This window comes from Saccostrea cucullata, unplaced genomic scaffold (genome assembly GCF_032062105.1).
Source record: "Saccostrea cucullata isolate Sc308-1 unplaced genomic scaffold, CSIRO_AGI_Scuc_v1 ctg328, whole genome shotgun sequence".
NCBI lineage: Eukaryota > Metazoa > Mollusca > Bivalvia > Ostreida > Ostreidae > Saccostrea > Saccostrea cuccullata.
Genome location: NW_026923817.1, coordinates 570 through 21425, shown reverse-complemented (window position 1 = coordinate 21425; position 20856 = coordinate 570). Strand labels below are relative to the sequence as shown.

At 39.7% G+C, this 20856-nt stretch overlaps 1 protein-coding gene across 1 annotated transcript in view; it reads right to left on the bottom strand.

The window, feature by feature from the left end:
• Nucleotides 1-20519, bottom strand: part of LOC134264959 (uncharacterized) — a 52889-nt gene extending 32370 nt beyond the window's left edge. Inside the window, exons 1-31 of the mRNA XM_062747198.1 lie at nucleotides 20359-20519; nucleotides 19807-20091; nucleotides 18664-19467; nucleotides 18271-18453; nucleotides 18045-18172; nucleotides 17737-17881; nucleotides 17361-17507; nucleotides 16857-17132; nucleotides 12570-12671; nucleotides 11723-12005; nucleotides 11149-11399; nucleotides 10745-10882; nucleotides 10147-10336; nucleotides 9719-9900; nucleotides 9294-9518; nucleotides 8621-8958; nucleotides 8323-8491; nucleotides 7858-8019; nucleotides 7485-7637; nucleotides 7072-7251; nucleotides 6562-6783; nucleotides 5917-6261; nucleotides 5654-5779; nucleotides 5102-5399; nucleotides 4838-4988; nucleotides 4431-4608; nucleotides 4125-4247; nucleotides 3720-3936; nucleotides 3100-3278; nucleotides 2678-2857; nucleotides 144-316 (exon numbers count right to left, since the gene is read on the bottom strand). Coding sequence (XP_062603182.1) covers nucleotides 144-316; nucleotides 2678-2857; nucleotides 3100-3278; nucleotides 3720-3936; nucleotides 4125-4247; nucleotides 4431-4608; nucleotides 4838-4988; nucleotides 5102-5399; nucleotides 5654-5779; nucleotides 5917-6261; nucleotides 6562-6783; nucleotides 7072-7251; nucleotides 7485-7637; nucleotides 7858-8019; nucleotides 8323-8491; nucleotides 8621-8958; nucleotides 9294-9518; nucleotides 9719-9900; nucleotides 10147-10336; nucleotides 10745-10882; nucleotides 11149-11399; nucleotides 11723-12005; nucleotides 12570-12671; nucleotides 16857-17132; nucleotides 17361-17507; nucleotides 17737-17881; nucleotides 18045-18172; nucleotides 18271-18453; nucleotides 18664-19467; nucleotides 19807-20091; nucleotides 20359-20395 — 6570 coding nt within the window. The 5' untranslated portion in view covers nucleotides 20396-20519. The remainder of the gene's footprint in view (nucleotides 1-143; nucleotides 317-2677; nucleotides 2858-3099; nucleotides 3279-3719; nucleotides 3937-4124; nucleotides 4248-4430; nucleotides 4609-4837; nucleotides 4989-5101; nucleotides 5400-5653; nucleotides 5780-5916; nucleotides 6262-6561; nucleotides 6784-7071; nucleotides 7252-7484; nucleotides 7638-7857; nucleotides 8020-8322; nucleotides 8492-8620; nucleotides 8959-9293; nucleotides 9519-9718; nucleotides 9901-10146; nucleotides 10337-10744; nucleotides 10883-11148; nucleotides 11400-11722; nucleotides 12006-12569; nucleotides 12672-16856; nucleotides 17133-17360; nucleotides 17508-17736; nucleotides 17882-18044; nucleotides 18173-18270; nucleotides 18454-18663; nucleotides 19468-19806; nucleotides 20092-20358) is intronic.
• Nucleotides 20520-20856: the final 337 nt, after the last annotated feature.

Genomic DNA, 20856 nt, shown 5'->3' with positions numbered 1-20856 from the left:
ATGTTATCTTATGGTATAATACAACATGAAAACAATGCATGCCATAGGATGCTCACAACAAGAAAGTAGGTTACTTACAGTTACTTTCCAAACATAAAACCTTTTATTACAGCCTATATTCGACCGGAGACTGAAATCTTTACCTGGTATGTCCCTGAGGGGCAGGCCTCGGGTGCTGACTTTCCTCCCACACAGAAGTACCCTGGCTGACAGCTGTAATTAGCTGGAGTGGCCGAGACCTGACCTGCGGGGCAGTAGTAGCCGGGGTCACATGGACCAGACACGTCAGGCAGTCCTTCACTGCCACAGTACTTTCCTGCAAAATAAAACATTTCAACTTGCCAAGAGAGCCTGAAAGTGTACTTTTATAGATAAATATAATCACATTAATTTGTAACTTAATCTTAACTATGCCTGTAGTGAAAAATAATCTACTATACTTATTAAAATACATATATGTGAAGTAGTCAATGAATAGATGTTTGTTTCCCAAAACAATTGTTTCCCAAAACAATTCATTGATTATGAAGGTCCTCTTTCAAAATAAAACAAGAGGCCCACGGGCCTTATAGGTCACCTGAGTATCATGTAACAACTTTCCAGCGATTGTATTTGGTTCGTGTTTTAAGCCAAAAGCCATGAAATTCACGAATTTTGAAAGAGGCACCATTGCTTATCAAAGGGCAGATTTCAAAGCATTAATTTATTTTTAGTCAAAGTACCCCCTTGGTACCCCTGACCCAGCAGCCCTGAAATTATCTATTTTGAAAGAGGACCCTTTCTTCATTATAAGGCCAGCATTTTTTTTATGTTTAGGTTTGAGTTATGAACATGAGAATAAAAAAGTCCCGAAGGAAAAGGAAATAAATTTTTTTGATAAATCAATTATTAACATTTGTACATTCTTTTTTTATGCTATCCTAATAGGCTCCTTACCACTGGACACATAATGCTTACAAATAGGAAAGTAGAACATTTAATTGCTTATTTCATCATCTGCCAGTTTGGGCCAGTTATATAAATTTTGTGATGTTGATCAAAATATATTTTAAAAAATCAATTCTTTAAAAGTCTTTCAATACATCTTCATTTTCTTAATATGTGTTAGGTGAATGTGTAGACATTGTTCTAAAATTTACTTGATGCCTAAAATCATAATTCCTATCATAAAACAGACAGGAAGTATTGGGGAGTAGGGTCAACATTTTTTTAAGTGTAAAATAATTTTTCTGGCTGATACAAATGATACTACATATATTTGTATATTCTTGCCTTTTAATAGTTGAATTCTTTTTTATTTCTTCACTTCATGTTATTGTTTATTTCTTCCTCAAATGGACTTCACTTCTCCCATAGTTTTATTCCTTACATCTGATGCATAAGCAACCATTTTCTGAAGAATGATGCTTAGACTGTAAGCTATAATAGAGACCTAAACAATGTCCCTGGCAATATGCAAAAGCTACCACGGGCAGTTTAAAACCTGGGGGAGGAAAATACATGTAATTTACAGTTACTTTTGAAACGAATACATAATTATATCACCAGCATGTCATTGTGCAACAAAGTCGTCAGCATTTTATTTGTCCTTTGAACGGGTGAAACGTTTTGAATGGCACTCTTATCGATGAATTTTACACTAAACCATGCTAAATTCTTGGATCTAGCTTTATTTACCCGCCGTTTCAGGTCTAAAAACCCGAAGTGCGAGTTCGTAAATTTGAAATCTCGATCCCGACTCAAATTTGACATCAGAAAGAAAATTTTTTTTATTTTTTTCTAAAAGTTCAAAACCTTGAGCGGAGGGTTTGTAAAACTGAAAATAAAATAAATCATGGCCTTAGATATGTAATTAGATCATTAGCATATTAACCAAGAGCAAAGGATAAGATGTTCAAAGAATTCATACATTTCACTATATAATCATTAGAGCCCCACCCTAAAACAAGAACCCCTGACACTGGGGCCATAAAATTCACAATTTTGGTAGAGACACTCTTGCTTATCATAACTATGTACTTAGTTAGTTTATTTAATACCCAGGAGCAGAGAACAAGATTTTCAAAGAATTAATGTATTTTCACTATATAATCAATAGAGCCCCGCCCTAACACCAGAACCCCTGACCCTGGGGCCATAAAATTCACAATTTTGGTAGAGGCACTCTTGCTCATCATAACTATGTACTTAGTTGGTTTATTTAATACCCAGGAGCAGAGAAGAAGATTTTCAAAGAAATAATGCATTTTCACTACCTACTTATTTAGCCCCGCCCTAGCACTAGAACCCCTGACCCTGGGGCCATGAATTTCACAATTTTGATAGAGGACTCATTGCTGATTACAATCATGCAAACAGTTTGACTGCTTGATGTCCAGGAGTAAAGTAGAAGATTTTTAAAGATTGCACTACTTTTAGTGGTTTTGGCCCCACCCCTCAGGCCCCAGGGGGGCAGGGATCATGAAATTCACAATTTTTGTTCCCCTTCACCCATAAGTGCTTTGTACCAAATTTGGTTGAAATTGGTTCAGTGGTTGCAGAGAAGAAGCTGAAAATGTTCAAATGTTAACGCACGACGAACGACGCACGACGACGGACGAAAACGGATAGCAATAGGTCACCTGAGTTTACTCAGGTGACCTAATGAAAACATATCAGAGGATCTTGAGCCACTCACCGAGTTTACAGATCTTGCAGGCTGAGGCCACACTACTGAGGATCACATCCAGATAGTAACCTATGGGACAGGGAGTGGGGATGCTGCTACCTGTGGGACAGTAGTGACCCTGGGGACAACCACCACCAGTAGAGCCATCAGGGGGAGAGGACAGGATGGTACTTCCATTACAGTAGTACCCTGGAAAGAAATAAAATCAATCAGTGAAAAATCTTGTATTTGTTCACTTGAGGAAATATTCCACATAATGAAATTCTGTGCTAATTTTTAAGGCAAATCCCTAAAATTGTGTCTAACTGCAAATTCCACTTTATATGGTATGCATACATTTCCCTTTAACCAGATTCCTTTATCAACTTCATTGATTATCACATCAATGTCAAGAATTAAAGTCTGGGATCTTTTCTGTTTACTTCTCTTACCTTGTGAACAGTTTCCAGTTGGTTCACTTAGCCTCTCACTGAAGCAGTATTTCCCACCTGGACATTCTATGGCCGCTGGACTTCCTTCTGGGCAATACTGACCCCTAACACACTTTCCTCCCTGGGTGGGATCAGTGGGCATGGTCGCCACAGAACCACCAGAGCAGTAGTAGCCAGCGCTGGAATTATTTATAGAAGATTAATATTATACACCATCAAAAGAGAACAGCCTATTTCATAGTTTTCAAATACGCCTGTACTGTGAAATCACTAATTTTCGTGGGGGGGGGGGGGGGGGTGTGTCAATTTTTGTGGTTTTCGTGGTATGAAGAGACCCACGAAATTTATATCTTCCACGAAATGCAATTTTTCACATGTATTACTACTGAACAATTCTTCAATCAGGAATTCAAATCCCCGTGAACCAATACATTTTCTTCAAACCACAAAAATCTGACCCCTCGAAAATATGTGATTTTACAGTATTTTGTCCTCACAACAACTAAACAACTAGAAGTGGTGTCTGTTTTTTTTTTTGTTCCTGGGTATATAATTACAGTCATTTTTTCAGCAGGAAATGATAATTTTATCACCTTCATGTATAAGAAACTATTTTGTACCTGCAGTTGTTTGTAGGGGCAGACAACCCTGTGGTTTGACAGTAGGTACCCGGGGTACAGCTTAGACATGCGCTGGAGTTGGTCTGCATCGTGGCGGGATTAAACGTTCCAGCGGGGCAGGGATTTTCTGTGTCTGACTGTGTACCAGCAGGGCAGTAGTAGCCTGAGGGACAGGGCTTGTCACTGTAGTCTGTAGAGTTCACCAGGCAGTAGTAACCTGTAAAGATTTAATTCATTGTACACCAAAGACAGCAATTCCCTCAATGAAACCATTATATTTACATTTTGCAAGAACAAATGTACACATTTAGTTGCCAATTTAAAATAAATTCCAAACCTTTGCAGATCATGGCATGCAAAACATTCAACTAACGTAAATGATATGTTGACTTAAGTTAGACCTACCTGCAGGACACGTTTTACACACACTCTGTCCAATTTCATTCTGATATTTTCCTGCTGGACACTCCACTGGCAGCTCACTTCCCAGAGGGCAATGGTATCCCATGGGACAGATGTCTCCATAGCCTGTGGAGGCAAGAAATATCATGAATCAAATCTAACAAAACATTTACACATACAAAACTCATGTACTTTCAGAGCACCTGTTTCGAAAAGTAATCTGTCATGCCTTTAAATTCACCAAATTCTCATAATCTATGGCAATGTACCCTAGATATGGTTTGATTTTTTCCTGTTTTGTTTATTTACCTGTATGACCTCCAAGCAGGTTACAGGTGTTGTTTGCTGTGGTGTTGGCCGCGTTGTCAGGGTTGGGTTGGTCCACTCCTGACTGACAGTAGTAGCCTGGGTCACATGGTCCGGTCATGTTAGTGGCTCCCTCTACTGAGCAGTAGTAGCCTCCATCACAGTCCTTACACTGGGTCACCTAAATATGACAACAGGTCAAAGGTCAGCAAATCCCTATTGCCTAATTTTTTTCAAACAGAAAGGTTTTAGGATTTTATCGTTTCAAAAAATATTGAGTACGTTTAAATTGTTACCAAGTTTTACCTCTATGTAATATTTCAATTAACACCTGCCATTTTCATCATAATGTAAGAAATTTGAAAAATGATTTTAGATAGTTACTTTCAAGTAATAATTCTATAGTCTACCTGGAACAAGTTGGTTTGTTGACTGTAGGTTCCTTTGGGACAATGTTTCCAGTCCATTCCAGTTCCACTGGGACAGTAGTAGCCAGCTGGACAGTCAAAGTGACCAGAGGTTGGAATTCCAGCTGTCACATTCTCTGGCAGACAGTAAAATCTGTAATCATAATCCAAAATTTATATTATTCAAGGAATTTATGGAAGTGAATCTAAAGATTCAGAAAACTAGTATATTCAACTGATTTATAAAAAATTAAAATTGTAACTGACCCATTGGGGCAGATGTTGCATTGCCATTGTCCTGTCTGGTTGGTAAAATACCCTGGAGCACAGGACTTGGGCTGGTCACTACCCTCTGGACACACCAGCCCGATGGGACAAATGACAGCCATACTACTGGTAGAGCCGGTGGGGCAGTAGTAACCCTGGGTACAGTTACCCTCCTCTGTGGTCAGTCCCGCCTGTTGGCAGTAGTATCCAGCTGTACAGTTGGTACACTCTGATGAGGAATTAAGGCGAGTTGTGTTGGAGAAAGTACCAGATGGACACTTGATTGGGGTATGTGTGCCTGGAAAATATAAACATAATATCTGTGAAATAAAGTGGGGAAACATAATATACTGTAGTACTAAATTTATATTGAAGTTGCATTTTTGTATTGAAATACAAACATTGTCTGTGTGACATCACGTTCATATTTCATTTATATGTGAAATGCAAAAATGCACTTTGTATTAAGAACTCTGTTAGGAAAATAATTGTGCAATGTTATTTCATATTTATTTGTCTAACAGAACTGATATCACAGAATAACTGACTCACCTTCAGGACAGTATTTGCCCGCGGGACAGATGGTAGGAGCCATGTTATCTGATCCTGCTATACAGTAGAAGCCTGCAGAACACAGTCCTACAGGAGCAGTTAGTCCTAGGCTGTCACAGTACCAGCCTGTAAAAATACGGAATAATCTTAAAACATTCTCATCAATTGTAAATTTAAATTCTGACTAAAAACAAAAAAACTTTTAAAGAAAACAAGACCTTTACATTATTAAGGTAAATTGTTTATAATTAGGAAACACCTACCTTTGGTACAGGGAGTGCAGTCTGTCATGTTCATCAATCTAGTCGTGTTGGAGTAAGTTCCTGCTGGACACTTTGTGGGCTCTGTTGACTGTTCTGGACAATAATGTCCCACAGGGCATTCATAGGCATCAGCATTCTGCATTGGGGCTGCTGTTTTTGCTCCGGTTCTGCAGTAGTACCCAGCACCACAGGGTAGGTAGGGATTAACAGTGGCTGCGGGGCAGTAGTATCCCCCGAGGCAGGGGAAGCACTCTGAGTCAGCTCTCAGTCCAGTGTCATTGTTATAGGTGCCACTGGGGCAGGGGAATTCTGTAGATACCTTGGTGCCATTCTGACAGTAATGACCTATAAAAATAAAGATTACAAGTTTTCAAATAGCTAACTTCTTTCTACAATTCTTAATACAGAACAAACAATAAGTGTAATTTCAAGCTCTAGGCCCTAAAGATTGTAATCAATGTAGTTTTCCCTTGGAATGAAATTCTGAAAAATTTCTTTAAAATGGCACCAATTTGTGATACAGAATTGTAAATTCTCAATTATCTAAAGATGTTCTCTCATGATTAACCTAGTTATTGATTTTTTTCAAAAAATTCTTTATTTTGATTCAAAACTAAATTGACATTCATTAAAAGGACAGCTTACCTTCAGGACAGACATAGGTAGTGTAGTTAGTGATGGGTCCTACAGAGCTGTCACAGTAGAAACCAGCGGGACACTCCTTACAGGTAGCCTGTCTGATCTCGTCCTGGTAGAAGCCAGCACTACACAGCTGATAGAGACTAGATCCCACAGGACACATGTACCCAGCCGGGCACTCATAGGCACTGGGGTTACAAACAGTCTGGCCAGTAGGGCAGTAATAACCTGAAAATGATTCAAAATTCTTCTACACTTTTTGAAAGAAAAATCGTATTTTCTACACTGCAGTAATCAAAAAAAGGAAAATATATATTTATATTCTTTCATAATAAATGAATAACGATACAGAATAACATGCAAAAATTCACGAACAACAGAAATTTTTACTGTATAAAATTTATTATTTTTACAGAAATTCAACATTTAAAGATTTAAATCAATGAACTGCTACTTTAGAGCAAAATGCCATTTTCTAACAAACTAATTCTTATATAAAATTCCTGTACAACAAACCTGCATCACACTGTCCGTCCACAGCACTGAGTCCACTGCCATTACAGTAGGAGCCTGAGGTACAGGATATACAGTAAGACAGGTTCTGGGCACTGTAGCTGGGCTGGAAGAATCCTGGGGGGCAGGGCTCAGCGACAAAGCTTCCCTCCACACAGTAGTGGCCAGGGGGGCATCTGTCACCTGTATCATTGAATATTCTAATTAATCAACTGGAATACTCCAACTACATGCACATTTTAAAAGTGTTCTAGAATTAACAGTCTCCTATTTTTTAACCTAACAAATGTATAATGTTATTGGTAGATACTGTAGGCAGTAAACTTATCACCTGGCCCTATGGGTGTTTTTATTAAATTGCAATTGGTTGATACTGTAAACAGTAAATCTGTTAATTGGTTATGTAATATATTTACCCCCTGTTCCTGTGGGTGTGGCTGTGGTAGAGTTGGTGGTGCAGTAGTAGCCACTGGAACAGTTACCACGTGGTGCTGACATCATATTGCTGTCACAATACTGACCAGGATCACATCCAGTGGGAGCTGAGCTTCCTCGGGGGCAGTACTGGCCTGAATAAAGGATTTTTTTTTTCAGTCAATTAGGAAATCAAATTATAAAAAAAAATCTTTCAACAAATTCTCCAGTCTTATTCAATATAAAATGGAAAAAAAATTCAAGTGTGTTTTTATTTTAAATTAATACAGTTTTTTATAGTGGAAAAACTGCTAGCAGTAAATTGTGTAAAATCAAATTTGGTGGTTAGTTAATTTGTTTGAAATAAAGACTAACCCGCGACACACATTCCTCCCTCTGGTGCTGAGGGCTGAGCCAGGTAGGACTGTAGGGTACAGAACCATCCAGGGTCACACTGATCTGTGGGGGTACTGAGACCTGGGAACCCACAGTAGTACCCAGGGGTGCAGGGGGAGCAGGCAGAGTCATTAGCCTGACCTGTAAGAAATACAAACACTCACATTATAAAATTTTTCTAAATTGTCAAGGCATCCTTAAAGTTTATGATTTCCTGTTTCTTAAAAATATATATGAAAAAATTAATTTAAAAATTTTTTCATTAATTTACGAACAGAGACAATTAATATAAATGTAAGGCATACAGTGACAGAAATAAATTTTCAATTAAACAGAATTTGAGATTCTTTCCCCGTGGAAAAAAGTAAATTAAAAATTAAAACATACATGTATAAGCCAAATCAGGATCTTTTTTTTTACATGAAATTTTTGACCCTGTCTTACCTGTGTGGTTGTTAAAGGTGCCCTTGAGACAGGGGTACTGAGTGTCATACTGGGTAGAGGTGGGGCAGTAATGGCCTGAGGGGCAGGGCTTGTCTGTGTAGGTGGTGCTGTTGGCAGTACAGTAGTAGCCAGCGGGGCAAGCTGTACATGTCGCCTGGTTTGTCTGGTCCTGTAAAAAGTCAATTCATTGTTATCTGAATCTTGTAGAAATATTTTTTTCATTATTGAAATATTCACCAAATTATGAAAATACATCTTACAAAAATTACATATGTGTACGCTAAATGTATATTTTCACCTGATAGGTTCCAGCAGGACAGCCCTCTGGCACCACAGTAGCTCCTGGACACTTGTATCCCTGAGGACATATGCCCCCTACACCTGTGTGGTTGCCGGTTGGAGTAGGTGTATCCACTCCCTCTGTGCAGTAATATCCAGGACTACAGTCCCCTGCTGGGGCAGTCAGGTTTGTCACGTCACAGAATTTACCACCAGTACACTGCTGGCAGGAGCTGGAATCGGTCAGTCCCAGCACATCACTAAAGGTTCCTGCTGGACAGGCTGATTCATTCCTTCCTGTGCCAGCTGGACAGTAGAATCCCTTGGAACAGAGGCTGTATCCTGAACTGGAGTTGCCTGAAAATGGAATATTCAGTCAATGAGTGTGGAAAGCAAGTTTGCTGTTTACCTCATAATATGACAAAATTTTCCCACTCTGTTCATCTACACAAATGTCTGTATTTTTTTTTTACTAAGTACAGTCAAAACTCATTATCTCAAACCTGACTGGCACATGAAAGATTTTTGAGATAACCAATGATTCCTGATATCAAGGTTAAAGTACACAAAGAAAAAGAAGTAGCTGGGACTTTCTAAAATCATTTTAAAAGACACATTGTATGTGATATATCCAAGTTCATGATAATGAAGGTGAACTCTATCTATTTATTGGAATTCAAGATAAAGTTTACCTGCAATGACCTCCTCTGGAACACAGTAGAAGCCAGCTGGACAGGTGAGACAGGTGTCTTGTTGAGTCAGATTGGTGAAAGTTCCAGGTACACATGGGACAGGTGACCCGGACCCAGCGGGGCAGTGGAGACCAATGGGACAGGGTGTGGCCACTGGGTTAGGTACACTGTCTCCTCCAGGGCAGTAAAATCCAGGATCACAATCAGCCACATAGGTGGTCAAGCCTAAAAATGAATGAACAAATGAACTTTATGCATATCATAATTCTTAGGACCGAACTGCAATACAGTTGTATATTTAAGTGTGAAGTTAATAAGGAGTGCTGCAAATTGATCCTTTTCACTTTTTCATTCAGAATTTTCCATATCTAACAGCATTAGTATCTAATAGTATCTAATATCTATTCATAATTTCCTAAATATACCTGTATCATTGCAGTATTTTCCAGGATCACATGAGGTACACTGCGTTACATTGGCCAATCCCTGGGTGTTGGAGTAAGTTCCCTGGGGGCAGGGAGTGGGATTGCCTGACCCATGGGGACAGTAACTGCCTGCTGTACAGATATCTTGTTGGGAACTGTTGGACTGAAGCACACAGTAATATCTGAAAAGATACAGATTAAGATGTTTTAATAAGTTTCTCACAATATGAAATTTGAAAGGAGAGAGACTTATATAACATACACATGTAGAAAGGTACAGTGTGTATAATTATAAATTATTGAAGATTTAAGATGTGAGAATTGATAGTCAATAAACAAAAGCTGTGTGAATGAAAAGTTCTGTAAAATGTATTAATTAAGACAAAAGACTTTAATGTTATTTTTTTCTGAGAAAACATAACACTAACCCTGCATCACAGAGTCCACTGGTAGTTGTCATGGCTGTCTGTTCACAGTAACTTCCAGCTGGACACAGAATACAGTCCACTTCTCCCTGTAGGCCTGTGGAGTTACTGTAACTTCCTTTGGGACAAGGGACAGGATTAGTGGTCCCCACTGGACAGTAGTAGCCCTCTGGACAAATGTTGGCATCTACCCCTAGTGTCGAAATAAGAACTCTCCATAAACATTGAAAATCCTTTTCCAGCTCAGATCAGTGTTTGAGAACAAGGATACTTTATGTCATATTTAAGTTCTCCCAGATCAAGAAAATTAATTTTGCTAATAAATGTATGGTGGTTAGCAAGAATTTTTTAAAACTTTATGTGCTTTACATTTATTATTTAAATAACAGCAGTATATAATATCCAAAGAATTAGCTAAACAATTGATGTGAAATGAACACAGCATTATCCATTAGTTTTTTCCCTTATTCACAAGGAAGGGGATATAATTCAAAATCCCTGAAACTCCTTTTTAGTCCAATTTGTAAAACTAAAGTAAAACAAAATGGCACAAAACAGTCTTCAAAACCAAAATTAAAATTTGATTAAATCAGACTCCTACCTTGTATTGGTGTGGAGATGTTGGCATTTTGTTTACAGAAGAAGCCTGAGTCACACTGGCTGACAGGAGTTACTATTCCTGGTGTGGGGCAGTAGTAACCCCCGGAGCATGGAGAGCACAGACTCACATCAGTGATTCCTAAAGATATATAGCAAACACAGAGTGAAAAGCAGCAATCCTTTACAAATAATTAGAAATTCCTAATTATCACTGCTTGGATACAAATTAATGGGTTTTTTTTATTGAAAAATTAAGAGAGAACAATATAATGAATTCAAATTGTGGTCAAAACAAAAATTTTTAACATTATAAAATACAAAAACATCATTAACACATAATTCAAGTAAAAGACAATCAAATTCTATCTTAATAAGCTTATGAATCAGAATTTGTATATGGCTAACCTGTAAGGTTGTTGAAAGTTCCAATAGGGCAGGGGAATTCATTGTTGTATCTTGTTCCTGCTGGACAGTAATGTCCCATGGGACAGATTGTTGTAGAGTTGTCTAGTACCACAATGGACACAGTGTTGTCACAGAAGTACCCGGCTGGACACACCTTACAGGTACTCTGAGTGACCTGGTCTTGGTAGGTTCCATTCTCACAGCGGACCGGAGAGTCCATACCTCCTGGGCAGTAGTGACCAACAGGACAACTAGAGAACAGGAAAACATATGTTAAATTTCATTCCAGGAAGGGGTAAAGTTCCTTACAACAGTCTGACAACATGAAACTGTTATTTACAGATTACAAAAAAAAGTTTAGATATCTTAATTTTTTTTTAAATACTGAACAATTTGGAAGTTTTACTTCACAGCTTGTTTACTTTGAATTTCACCCAAACAATAACATGAAAAAAGTGGATTCGCATATACAGTCCTTAAACATATACTTTATAAATCATTTCAAGACAACAAATTGTATGCTAGAACCGTGGATCAAACTGCATTCCTTATATAAGGATATATATACACTTACTTGTATGCTGGAGGTGTGGCTGAACTTTGACCCTGAGGACAGTAATATCCTGAGGAACAGTTTCCAGCTGGCAGTTCCTCTCCACTTCCTGGACAGTACATTCCTCCAGTGCAGTTCTTACAGTCCGTAAACTCGTCCTGTCCTGTCACATCTAAGTAGTATCCCATGGGGCAGGGCTGGTAGAGAGAGGACCCTGAGGGGCAGTAGTGACCCACGGGACAGATGTTACCTGTTATGTTGTCTGTTGGGGTGGGGTTGTCAGCCTGCAGTATGCAGTAATATCCTGTAAAGAGACATATACAATTTACTGTGAAATCTCTAATTTTCGTGGGGGTTTAATTTTCGTTGTTTTCGAGATATGAAGAGACCCACGAATTTATGTCCACCACGAAATGTAAAATGTAATATACATAACTACTCAATAAATCTTCATCCACGAAATTAAATCCCCATGAACCCATATCATTTCCTCAAACCACGAAAATTTTACCCCACAAAAATATGTGATTTTACAGTAGTCATAGAAATGATATTTCAGAACAGAATCTTTGAACAACTGCAAATAACCTGGCATCATTGAACACATTGTGCAATATCATAAGAATTAAACAACCAATGAATGATCTTTTGAAACTTAAAAATAAACTTCCTTCAACAAAATAATTTTTGTCACTCTCTGCAGTAAAATGAAAACTAAAATACTACACATTCAGATGTCCCTGTTCAATTTGTTACTGTGTATGAGTTTTTCGATTTCTCAATATATCTTTATCCCTCCCCCTTTTTTTGTATAGAATTTTAATCATAGACACAGTGTAATTTTATATAATTTCAAGCATTTACTAACCAGCAGTACAGTTTCCAGTGGGTGTGCTAAGTCCTATGGTCTGACAGTAACTTCCTGGGTCACACTGTGTGGGCTGGTATGATCCCTCTGGACAGTAGTACCCTGTCTGGCACTGACCACCCTCTGGGCTACTGGGCATTGCAAGACTCGAGTTACTGGTACAGTAGTATCCTGTCAATGACCAAATATTTTGAAATTACTTGCAATGAAAATTTTTAACCTCTTAATGTTGCTGTAACCACTGGATATTTTTTTTCTCTCAAAAGCTATGCCAAAAAAAAAAAGAAAGATTGAAAAATTTAAATATTTTCAATTGATAATTTTACCTGGACTACATTTTCCTGTGGGTGTACTCAAACCAGGGGTGGCACAGTACTCTCCCCCTGGACAGGACAGACAGTCAGACAGGGTGGTGGCCATGGTCAGGTTATAGTAGGTCCCGGCTGGACAGGGGTACTGAGTGGCCGAGGTGGTGCCTGCTGGACAGTAGTAGCCAGGATCACAGGGTGTGGCCACATAGTTCTCTGACCCCAGGAGGCAGTAGTACCCAGCTGGACACTGGTGACATGTTGACAGACCAGTGACATTACTGAAGGTTCCGGCTGCACACTGGATGGGGGTTGTGGTGCCCACTGGACAATAGTGACCGACAGGGCAGATTCCACCTACTCCTGTTTCATTACCTATAAAGACAATGGTAAAGCTTTAAACAATGCAATGCTTAATAATTATAAACTTAAGTTTTCTTACAAGACAGCTGCTTTTTTTTTTGCTCTTTATATTATATGTAGAAATCAAAATCATGCCTATTGACTTTGTTTACCTGCAGCCACACAAGCTCCTCCCACTAAGGTTCTGTTCCCTCCGGTGGGGTTGTTCCTGTCCACTCCATACTCACAATAGTACCCTGCCAGACACTGGCCTGTGGGTGAAGAAGCACCATGCTGGTCACAGTACATTCCTCCTGGGCAGGCCTTACACTGACTCTCATCAGACAGGCCGGTCTCATTGTTGTAAGTACCTGTGTACACAGAAAAAATACACTTACAACAATTACAAGCATTTAGTTGATCAACCAATAGCATTTCATTGTTCTGGTTTATAACAAACAGATGTAGTCTAAAGTACATGATGACTGTATATGTATAATGGGTATACTCAATAAAAATAATATAACTTTTTCAAATTACAAGTTTGAACTTACCAAGTGGACACTGTTTCCAGTCAAATCCTGTTCCTAATGGACAGTAGTGACCCTCAGGACACTGGGTAATCAGAGTTCCCACCAAACAGTACCTGTAATTACACATAATGTTACAGTAAATATTATGCTTAACATTCCAAGACAAAATCTTTTTTATTTATACATGCTGCATGTATGTACTTTAACACAGGTCAGTCTATATATTCTACTGAATATTATTTAAAAAAACATGTAAAATTTAGGGGAAAATAAATGAAAACGATTGCCTTACCATCCTTGTGGGCAGTCATAGCACTGAGCGGCCATTGTATGGTTCATGTAAGTTCCATTGGCACAAGGTGTGGGTTGGGAGGAGTTGAGCGGACAGTAATGGCCCACTGTGCAGGGGTACTCGGCAGGTCGGGAGGAGTTCTGTCCCCCTGGACAATAATACCCAGGCTCACAGGGCCCGGTGGTGGCATTCAGCCCCTCTGTCTCACAATACTGGCCCTCAGTACAGGGGGTACACTGGTCGGAGCTGTTCAGGCCCGTGTATGGATTGAATGTACCCTAGGAAAGACCAAGATCAGCCATTAAATAAGAAATTAAACTATTAACATATAATTTTCCTCCATTCATATATTCAAAATTAAGCATCAACATTTGACAGTACCTCTGGACACTTGAATGGTACAGCTGTTCCCAGTGGACAGAAGTGACCAGTCGTACAGAGAGTTTTCTGGATGGAGTCTGATCCTTCTTCACAGTAGTAACCAGCAGCACACAGACCTGGATAAAGGGAAATCATATTACATGTAAAAATGTCAAAGTGGAAATACATTATCTGATGGGCATAATAAGGTTGAAGGTAGATAAAGTGTCTGTTTTTGTATGTTGAGATTACAAACCTTCTGTTGCTGTGAGTCCTGGTGTGGTACAGTATGATCCTGCTGTACACGATGTACATTCAGTGGTGTTACGGAGGCCTGTGGTGGCACCAAAGGTTCCCGGTGGACAGGCTACAGGACTGTCTGTGCCCTCTGGGCAGTATGATCCTACAACCAAATTAATGCAATTGTAAAATGAGGAGAAAACACATTTTCCCATCTCAATATAACTTGACAATCAGGAGCATATTTGAAGTAAATTTGGACTTGATTGGAAGAAAATCTCCTTGGAACTAAATAGGCGATGGGCAAACAAAACAATTTGGATCAAAATACAAACTGCCTGGATTTTCAAATCCAGATGAAAATGCAAAATGTCAATGTTTCAGCTGAATGCTGATGACAAAAATCCTACCTTGTGGACAGATATTAGCTTCTGTAGTCTGATTGGGGGTGGATGTCTTGGCATTCATTCGACAGAAGTACCCAGCCTGACACAGTCCTGTGGGTGCATTCTGTCCCACAATTCCACAGTAATATCCTCCAGTACATGGGGTACAGTCCGTACTCTGGTTCAGACCTGTGAGGTTGTTAAAGGTTCCCAAGGGGCAAGGCCACTGGTTACTGGCTGATGTACCTGTAATAAAGTATCGTATGAGTAATTCTAATTTCTTCACAATATATATAAAAGACAGACAATTCCAAAAGACCTAGGAATTACTGAATATAAAATACTGAAAAGAAAGCAGTTCTGTTTTTCTCTCTCTCTTACCTGGTGGGCAGTAGTATCCTTCGGGACATTTAATTGTGTCATTGATGAGTACCACTCCATAACTGTTGTCACAGTAGTATCCCCCAGGGCAGAGATCACAGGAGGACTGACCTACATTCTCCTGGAACCACCCACTGGGACAGATAACTGGGGCCGCTGAGTGTTCAGGGCAGTAGTGACCGATGCTACAGAGGCGGGGATTGTCGGTCATCTCACCTTGTGGGCAGTAGTAGCCAGCACTGCAGTTACCTACAAATACAAGTAACATAATTATGTACTATTCAAAATACTTACTTATTTAAAAGGAATCGTTATACTGAAATTCTGTGAATGTTATGAGGTTTGTCTAGCATCTTATATCTTGAATCTTTTCACATATAAGAACAAAATTTTGAGATACATAATAAATTTATGTTGAAACCCTCAGAGAATAGAAAAAAAATCAAGAAGTTACCTGATGTGGCAGTCAAGTTGTGTTCACCACAATATTCTCCAAAGTCACATGGTAGACAGTGGGATGCCATGGTGTTCCCCTGTGTTGGGCTGTAGGTTCCTGGGGAGCAGGGTGTGGGGTAGGCTGACCCTGACAGGCAGTAGAAGCCCGGGGGACACACATTACCGGTGGTGCCATCTGTTGGGGTGGCAGTTGTAGCCGTGGCTGTGCAGTAGTAACCAGCTGAGCAGTTATTAGTGGGTGTGTCAAGTCCAGCAAACTGACAGTACTGACCTCCTGGGCAGGGAGTGGGGGCAGTGGATCCTACAAAGCAAAGGATTGTTGCAAATCTAAACAGTGTCAAAACCTCAAGGAAAAAAATAACTCATTTAACGAACGGAATTATACAAATCAAGGCAAGAAGTAAGAAATTAGTTCTTGAAATTAATATGAAATCATTAACAGCAAAATCAAAACAAGATGTTAGAAATCAGAAAGTTCTTAAAATTCATATGAAATCTTCAGTATTTGACAATAAGACTGACCTTCAGGACAGTAGTATCCAGCACTGCACTGACCACCATGTGTTGTGGTGTTAGGGCTGTCTGATCCTCCTGTACAGTACCATCCAGCACTGCAGTTACCAGTGTAGGCAGAGTTAGCATAGCCAGCACAGTACTTCCCTGCAGGGCAGTCCAGACAGTCAGAGAGTTGTGTCCCTTTGGTGGTAGGATTGTACGTCCCTGGAGGGCACCTATTCTCTGTGTCAAAGGTCGTTCCATTTGGACAATAGTGACCTAGAAATAAATTCAAATTTTTAATTTGTTTTTAATCATTAGAGGTTTGTATACCTAACAATAGTTCAGATAATAGTTTTATTTACAAATTCAAGTTAAATCTATGATCAAGATTTTCACATGCATTTTGCTCAAAAAAAATTTTTTTGTCACATAAAAGATTTATCCAAATTTATACTCAAATGCCAGCCATAGAATTGAAATCAATCACTTACCGACAGGGCAGGGTGAAGATAAGAAGTCTGTAGAGTTGGCCAGACAGAAGTAACCCTCTGGACAGGTCCAGCAGACAGATTGACCCTCACTGTCAGCGTATGTCCCAGCAACACATGGGACAGGGGCAGGGGAACCCTCAGGGCAGTAGTGACCCACCGGACAGACCCCACCCACTCCTGTGTAGAAGGCCTGGTCTGGGCAGGTACAGTTGGCAGTAGCTGTGTCATTGCTAGCTCCAGGTTTAGGGCGGTCTACTCCTGATGTGCAGTAGTAACCTGTTTTGAAATAAGAATAGATTTTTATCACTGATAAATTGCTACATATAATATTTATAAAATTGAGAACATTAGAAATATCTTAAATTTAATAACAAGGATTACATCAAATTCTTTGAAATGCTAAATTTCTATTAAAATTCTTATTTGTTTATAAAAATGCTTGGCCTTTTCCTGTAAATCAAAGAAAATGAATTTCAAAACAAATAAAGATGACTGTTGTAATACCAGCTGAGCAGTTTGCTGTTGGTGCAGTGAGATGTTCTCCTTGACAGTATCGTCCCCCGTCACAGGCCACACACTGAGAGGAGGCATACAGACCCTGCTGGTTACTGTAGGAACCACTGGGACAAGACAGCCAGTTTATTCCTGTGCCTGAAATCAATCATATGTATATGAATCAGAATGGACAGCTCAGAAGAAAAGGAAAGACTACATACTAGTATCTGGCAACTCTGTATACAAATACACAAAATTTACTTCCACTAAAAGTGAAAATTTCACATTCCATTTGGCTTTTTCTTTTCAGATCTGCAACAGTTTGTTGCCAAATTCAAAAATAAACTAGTTTCATTTTCTAAATTCTTGGAGGATGAGTATTCACCTGCAGGACAGAAGTAGCCCTCTGGACAAGACTGGGCATTCAATGTAGCATTGTCTGGCTGTACAGGTAAACAGTAGAAACCGTTCGGACAGGTGTCACAGGAGGAGGCACCTGTCTGATTGGTGTAGGTACCAGGGGTACACTCCTGTCAATGGAAAAAATTATCTATATAGTAAAACCAGTTACAAAATATCGCAGTTGAAATTTCTGAAGTCAAAGATTGGCTACATTTATGTATTTCAAAATTATTTTGAATAATCAGAAACAGCCAAAGAGTTTTAATTAAAATTGGAGAAAATATGACAAACCTTGTAGATTTCACTTCCATTAGGACAGTGCATTCCCCTGGGACAGAGGTAGGAGGTGGGGTTTGGTACATCAATACCTGTGGGGCAGTAGTACCCTCCCCAGCATTGGTAACCTGTATCTGTCATTCCTGTGTGAATACAGTAAAGAAAGTATGAACTCAGGTGCTTCCTGCATTAAATAACAAAGAACTTTACAGACAGTCCATTTAGCCAGTTATCAGCTGACCTGTATTGGGGCAGTAGTAGCCTCCTGAGCAGTTGGTACACTGGGTGACCGCTGACAGTCCGGTCACATTGGAGAAGGTTCCAGCTGGACACGGTGAGGGGGTGGACACACCCTGGGCACAGTAGGAACCAGCAGGACAGATGATGAAGGTGGCAGTATCTGCTGCTGAAGGGCAGTAGTAACCTGAAAGGCAGGAAAAAATAATGAGCTTAAAATTACAGGGGAAAAATCTCAAAACTATCCTTTTCAAATAGGAAAATTGTTTTACAATTAAAATACAATAAAACTCTGTTTCAAGGATCTGAAACTGTTTAAAAGTGAACATGTACATGTATGTTCCTATGCAGAAGTTTATGCTCTTTAGCTAATGTTTTTTTTGTATAAATTGTCTACCTTGTGAGCACTGTGGTCCTGCTGCGGTCATGTTGTAATCAGGACAGTAATATCCCCCAGTACAGTTGGTGCACTCTCCCACTGCCTGTCTTCCAGTGGATGGATTGAATGTCCCAGGCGGACACGACTGAGAAGTCACAGTTCCTACTGGACAGTAAAATCCTTCAGGACAGATGTTAGCATTAGCGTCCTGAGTGGGGGTGGAGCTGTTGGCCCCGCTAGTGCAGTAGTACCCGGCCTGACAGTTACCCACAGGCTGGGACAGTCCATCCTGGTCACAGTACATACCCCCAGAACAAGACTGGCAGTCTGACAGCTGGGTGCGGTGGGTCTGATTATTGAAGGTTCCAGCGGGACATGGATACTGATTGGAATTGGTAGTGTTCTCTGGGCAGTAATAGCCAGTAGGGCAGTAAGAGTTATTGTACAGGACCACAGGGGACATTACACTGTCACAGAAGTAGCCAGCTGGACAAGCCTTACAGGTCCACTGGCCCAACTCATCCTGGTATGATCCTGAGGCACACCTCTGGGGGGAGGAACTACCCTCTGGACAGAAGTGACCCTGTGTACAATTGTAGCCTGTGGGTGTTGCCGAATCCTGACCCCCGGGGCAATAGTACCCCTGGGAGCAGAGTCCATCAGGCACCACATTACCACTGCCATCACAGTAGGATCCCGGTGTACACTGTTTACAATCAGAGACATCATCATTTCCCGTACTATTGAGGTAATACCCAGCCTGGCAGTAGGTGGGGGAGGGGCTGCCTGAGGGGCAGTAGGCTCCAGTGGGGCATATGTCTCCTAAAAATACAAGATCATGGAATAATTGTGTAGTTTAAACCAAGTTTGATTACAGTATAAATCAAAATGAGTGATATCATAAGCAATCAATGATGAAATTCCTCATTAATGGTATCAAACATAGTGTATAAAATATATGACATGTACAAAAGTTGTAAAACCACTGATTCACAATTTGTCAAATTACATGTTCAGATAAACTTCCCAAATCCAGAATAAGTCTAGCTGTATTCTTACACTTGACATCTGAGCATTCCACAATTGTACAAATGTCAAACATCAAAGTTTAACTGTTTATCAAAACATGCTTTTTAAAATACACAAAGAAATCACACTGACCTGTGACATTTCCATCAGTGGGGTTTGGCACGGAAGCTTTACTGGTGCAGTAGTATCCTGGACTACACAGCCCTGTGGTGTCATTAAGGTGGTCAGACACACAGTAATACCCCGGGATACAGGGTGTGGGGTTCACTGATCCCTCGGGACAGAAATAACCTGCCTGACAATTGTTTCCTCCCACACCGCTGGGCGTGGCATTGACTGCGCCTCCACTACAGTAGTACCCAGCACTACAGACCCCTGAGGGAGAGGATAGCCCATCCTGGTTACAGTACGATCCTCCTAAACAAAGAGAAAGGTACCACTGTTAAGAATTTATTAAAACAATGTAATGCCATTTAAATTACAAGACACGATAATGAGCCTTACTGACCTAAAAGATAATTGGAAAAATTATTCCAGAAACTTTTTACTAAATTGGCTGTTGAAAATGTTTAAATTAAAAAAATCAATCCTGACATAGTGTACATGGACACAATCCATTTAACATAGTGAGGTAGGTACAAAACTTAATATAATTTTGCTCTTTAACAATAGATAATTTCATACCTGTACAAGAGAGACAGTCGGCCAGTTTGGTCCTCATAGTTTCATTGTTAAAGGTGCCAGCAGGACATGGATTGTCATTGGAGTTCTGGGTGCCACTGGGGCAGTAGTAGCCTGTGGGACAGGGGCTGTCTGTGTAGTTAGCTGTTCCCTCCAAACAGAAGTACCCTATGGAGTAGAGAAAATCAAGTACAAATTAACTATTATTGTTCTTCAGCTGCAATTATCTGCCACCTCTGTATTGTGAGTGCCATTCTACCTCCGCTACTTACATTTAATGTACAGTAAATGTGTATGATATTTGGCGGAAATTGATTTGATTTTTTGAACAAGTCTGCAAAGATTTCATTTAGCACGTCTTCATGTTTTAATTTATTTCAACATGTGAAAGGCATTTAGCATTGTAATAAAATAAATAGAAGTTGCTTTCTGCAAAAGAAACTCAGAAGGAATACACAGCTATATGTAATACATTTACAGTATGTGGGTCCAATAGAATTT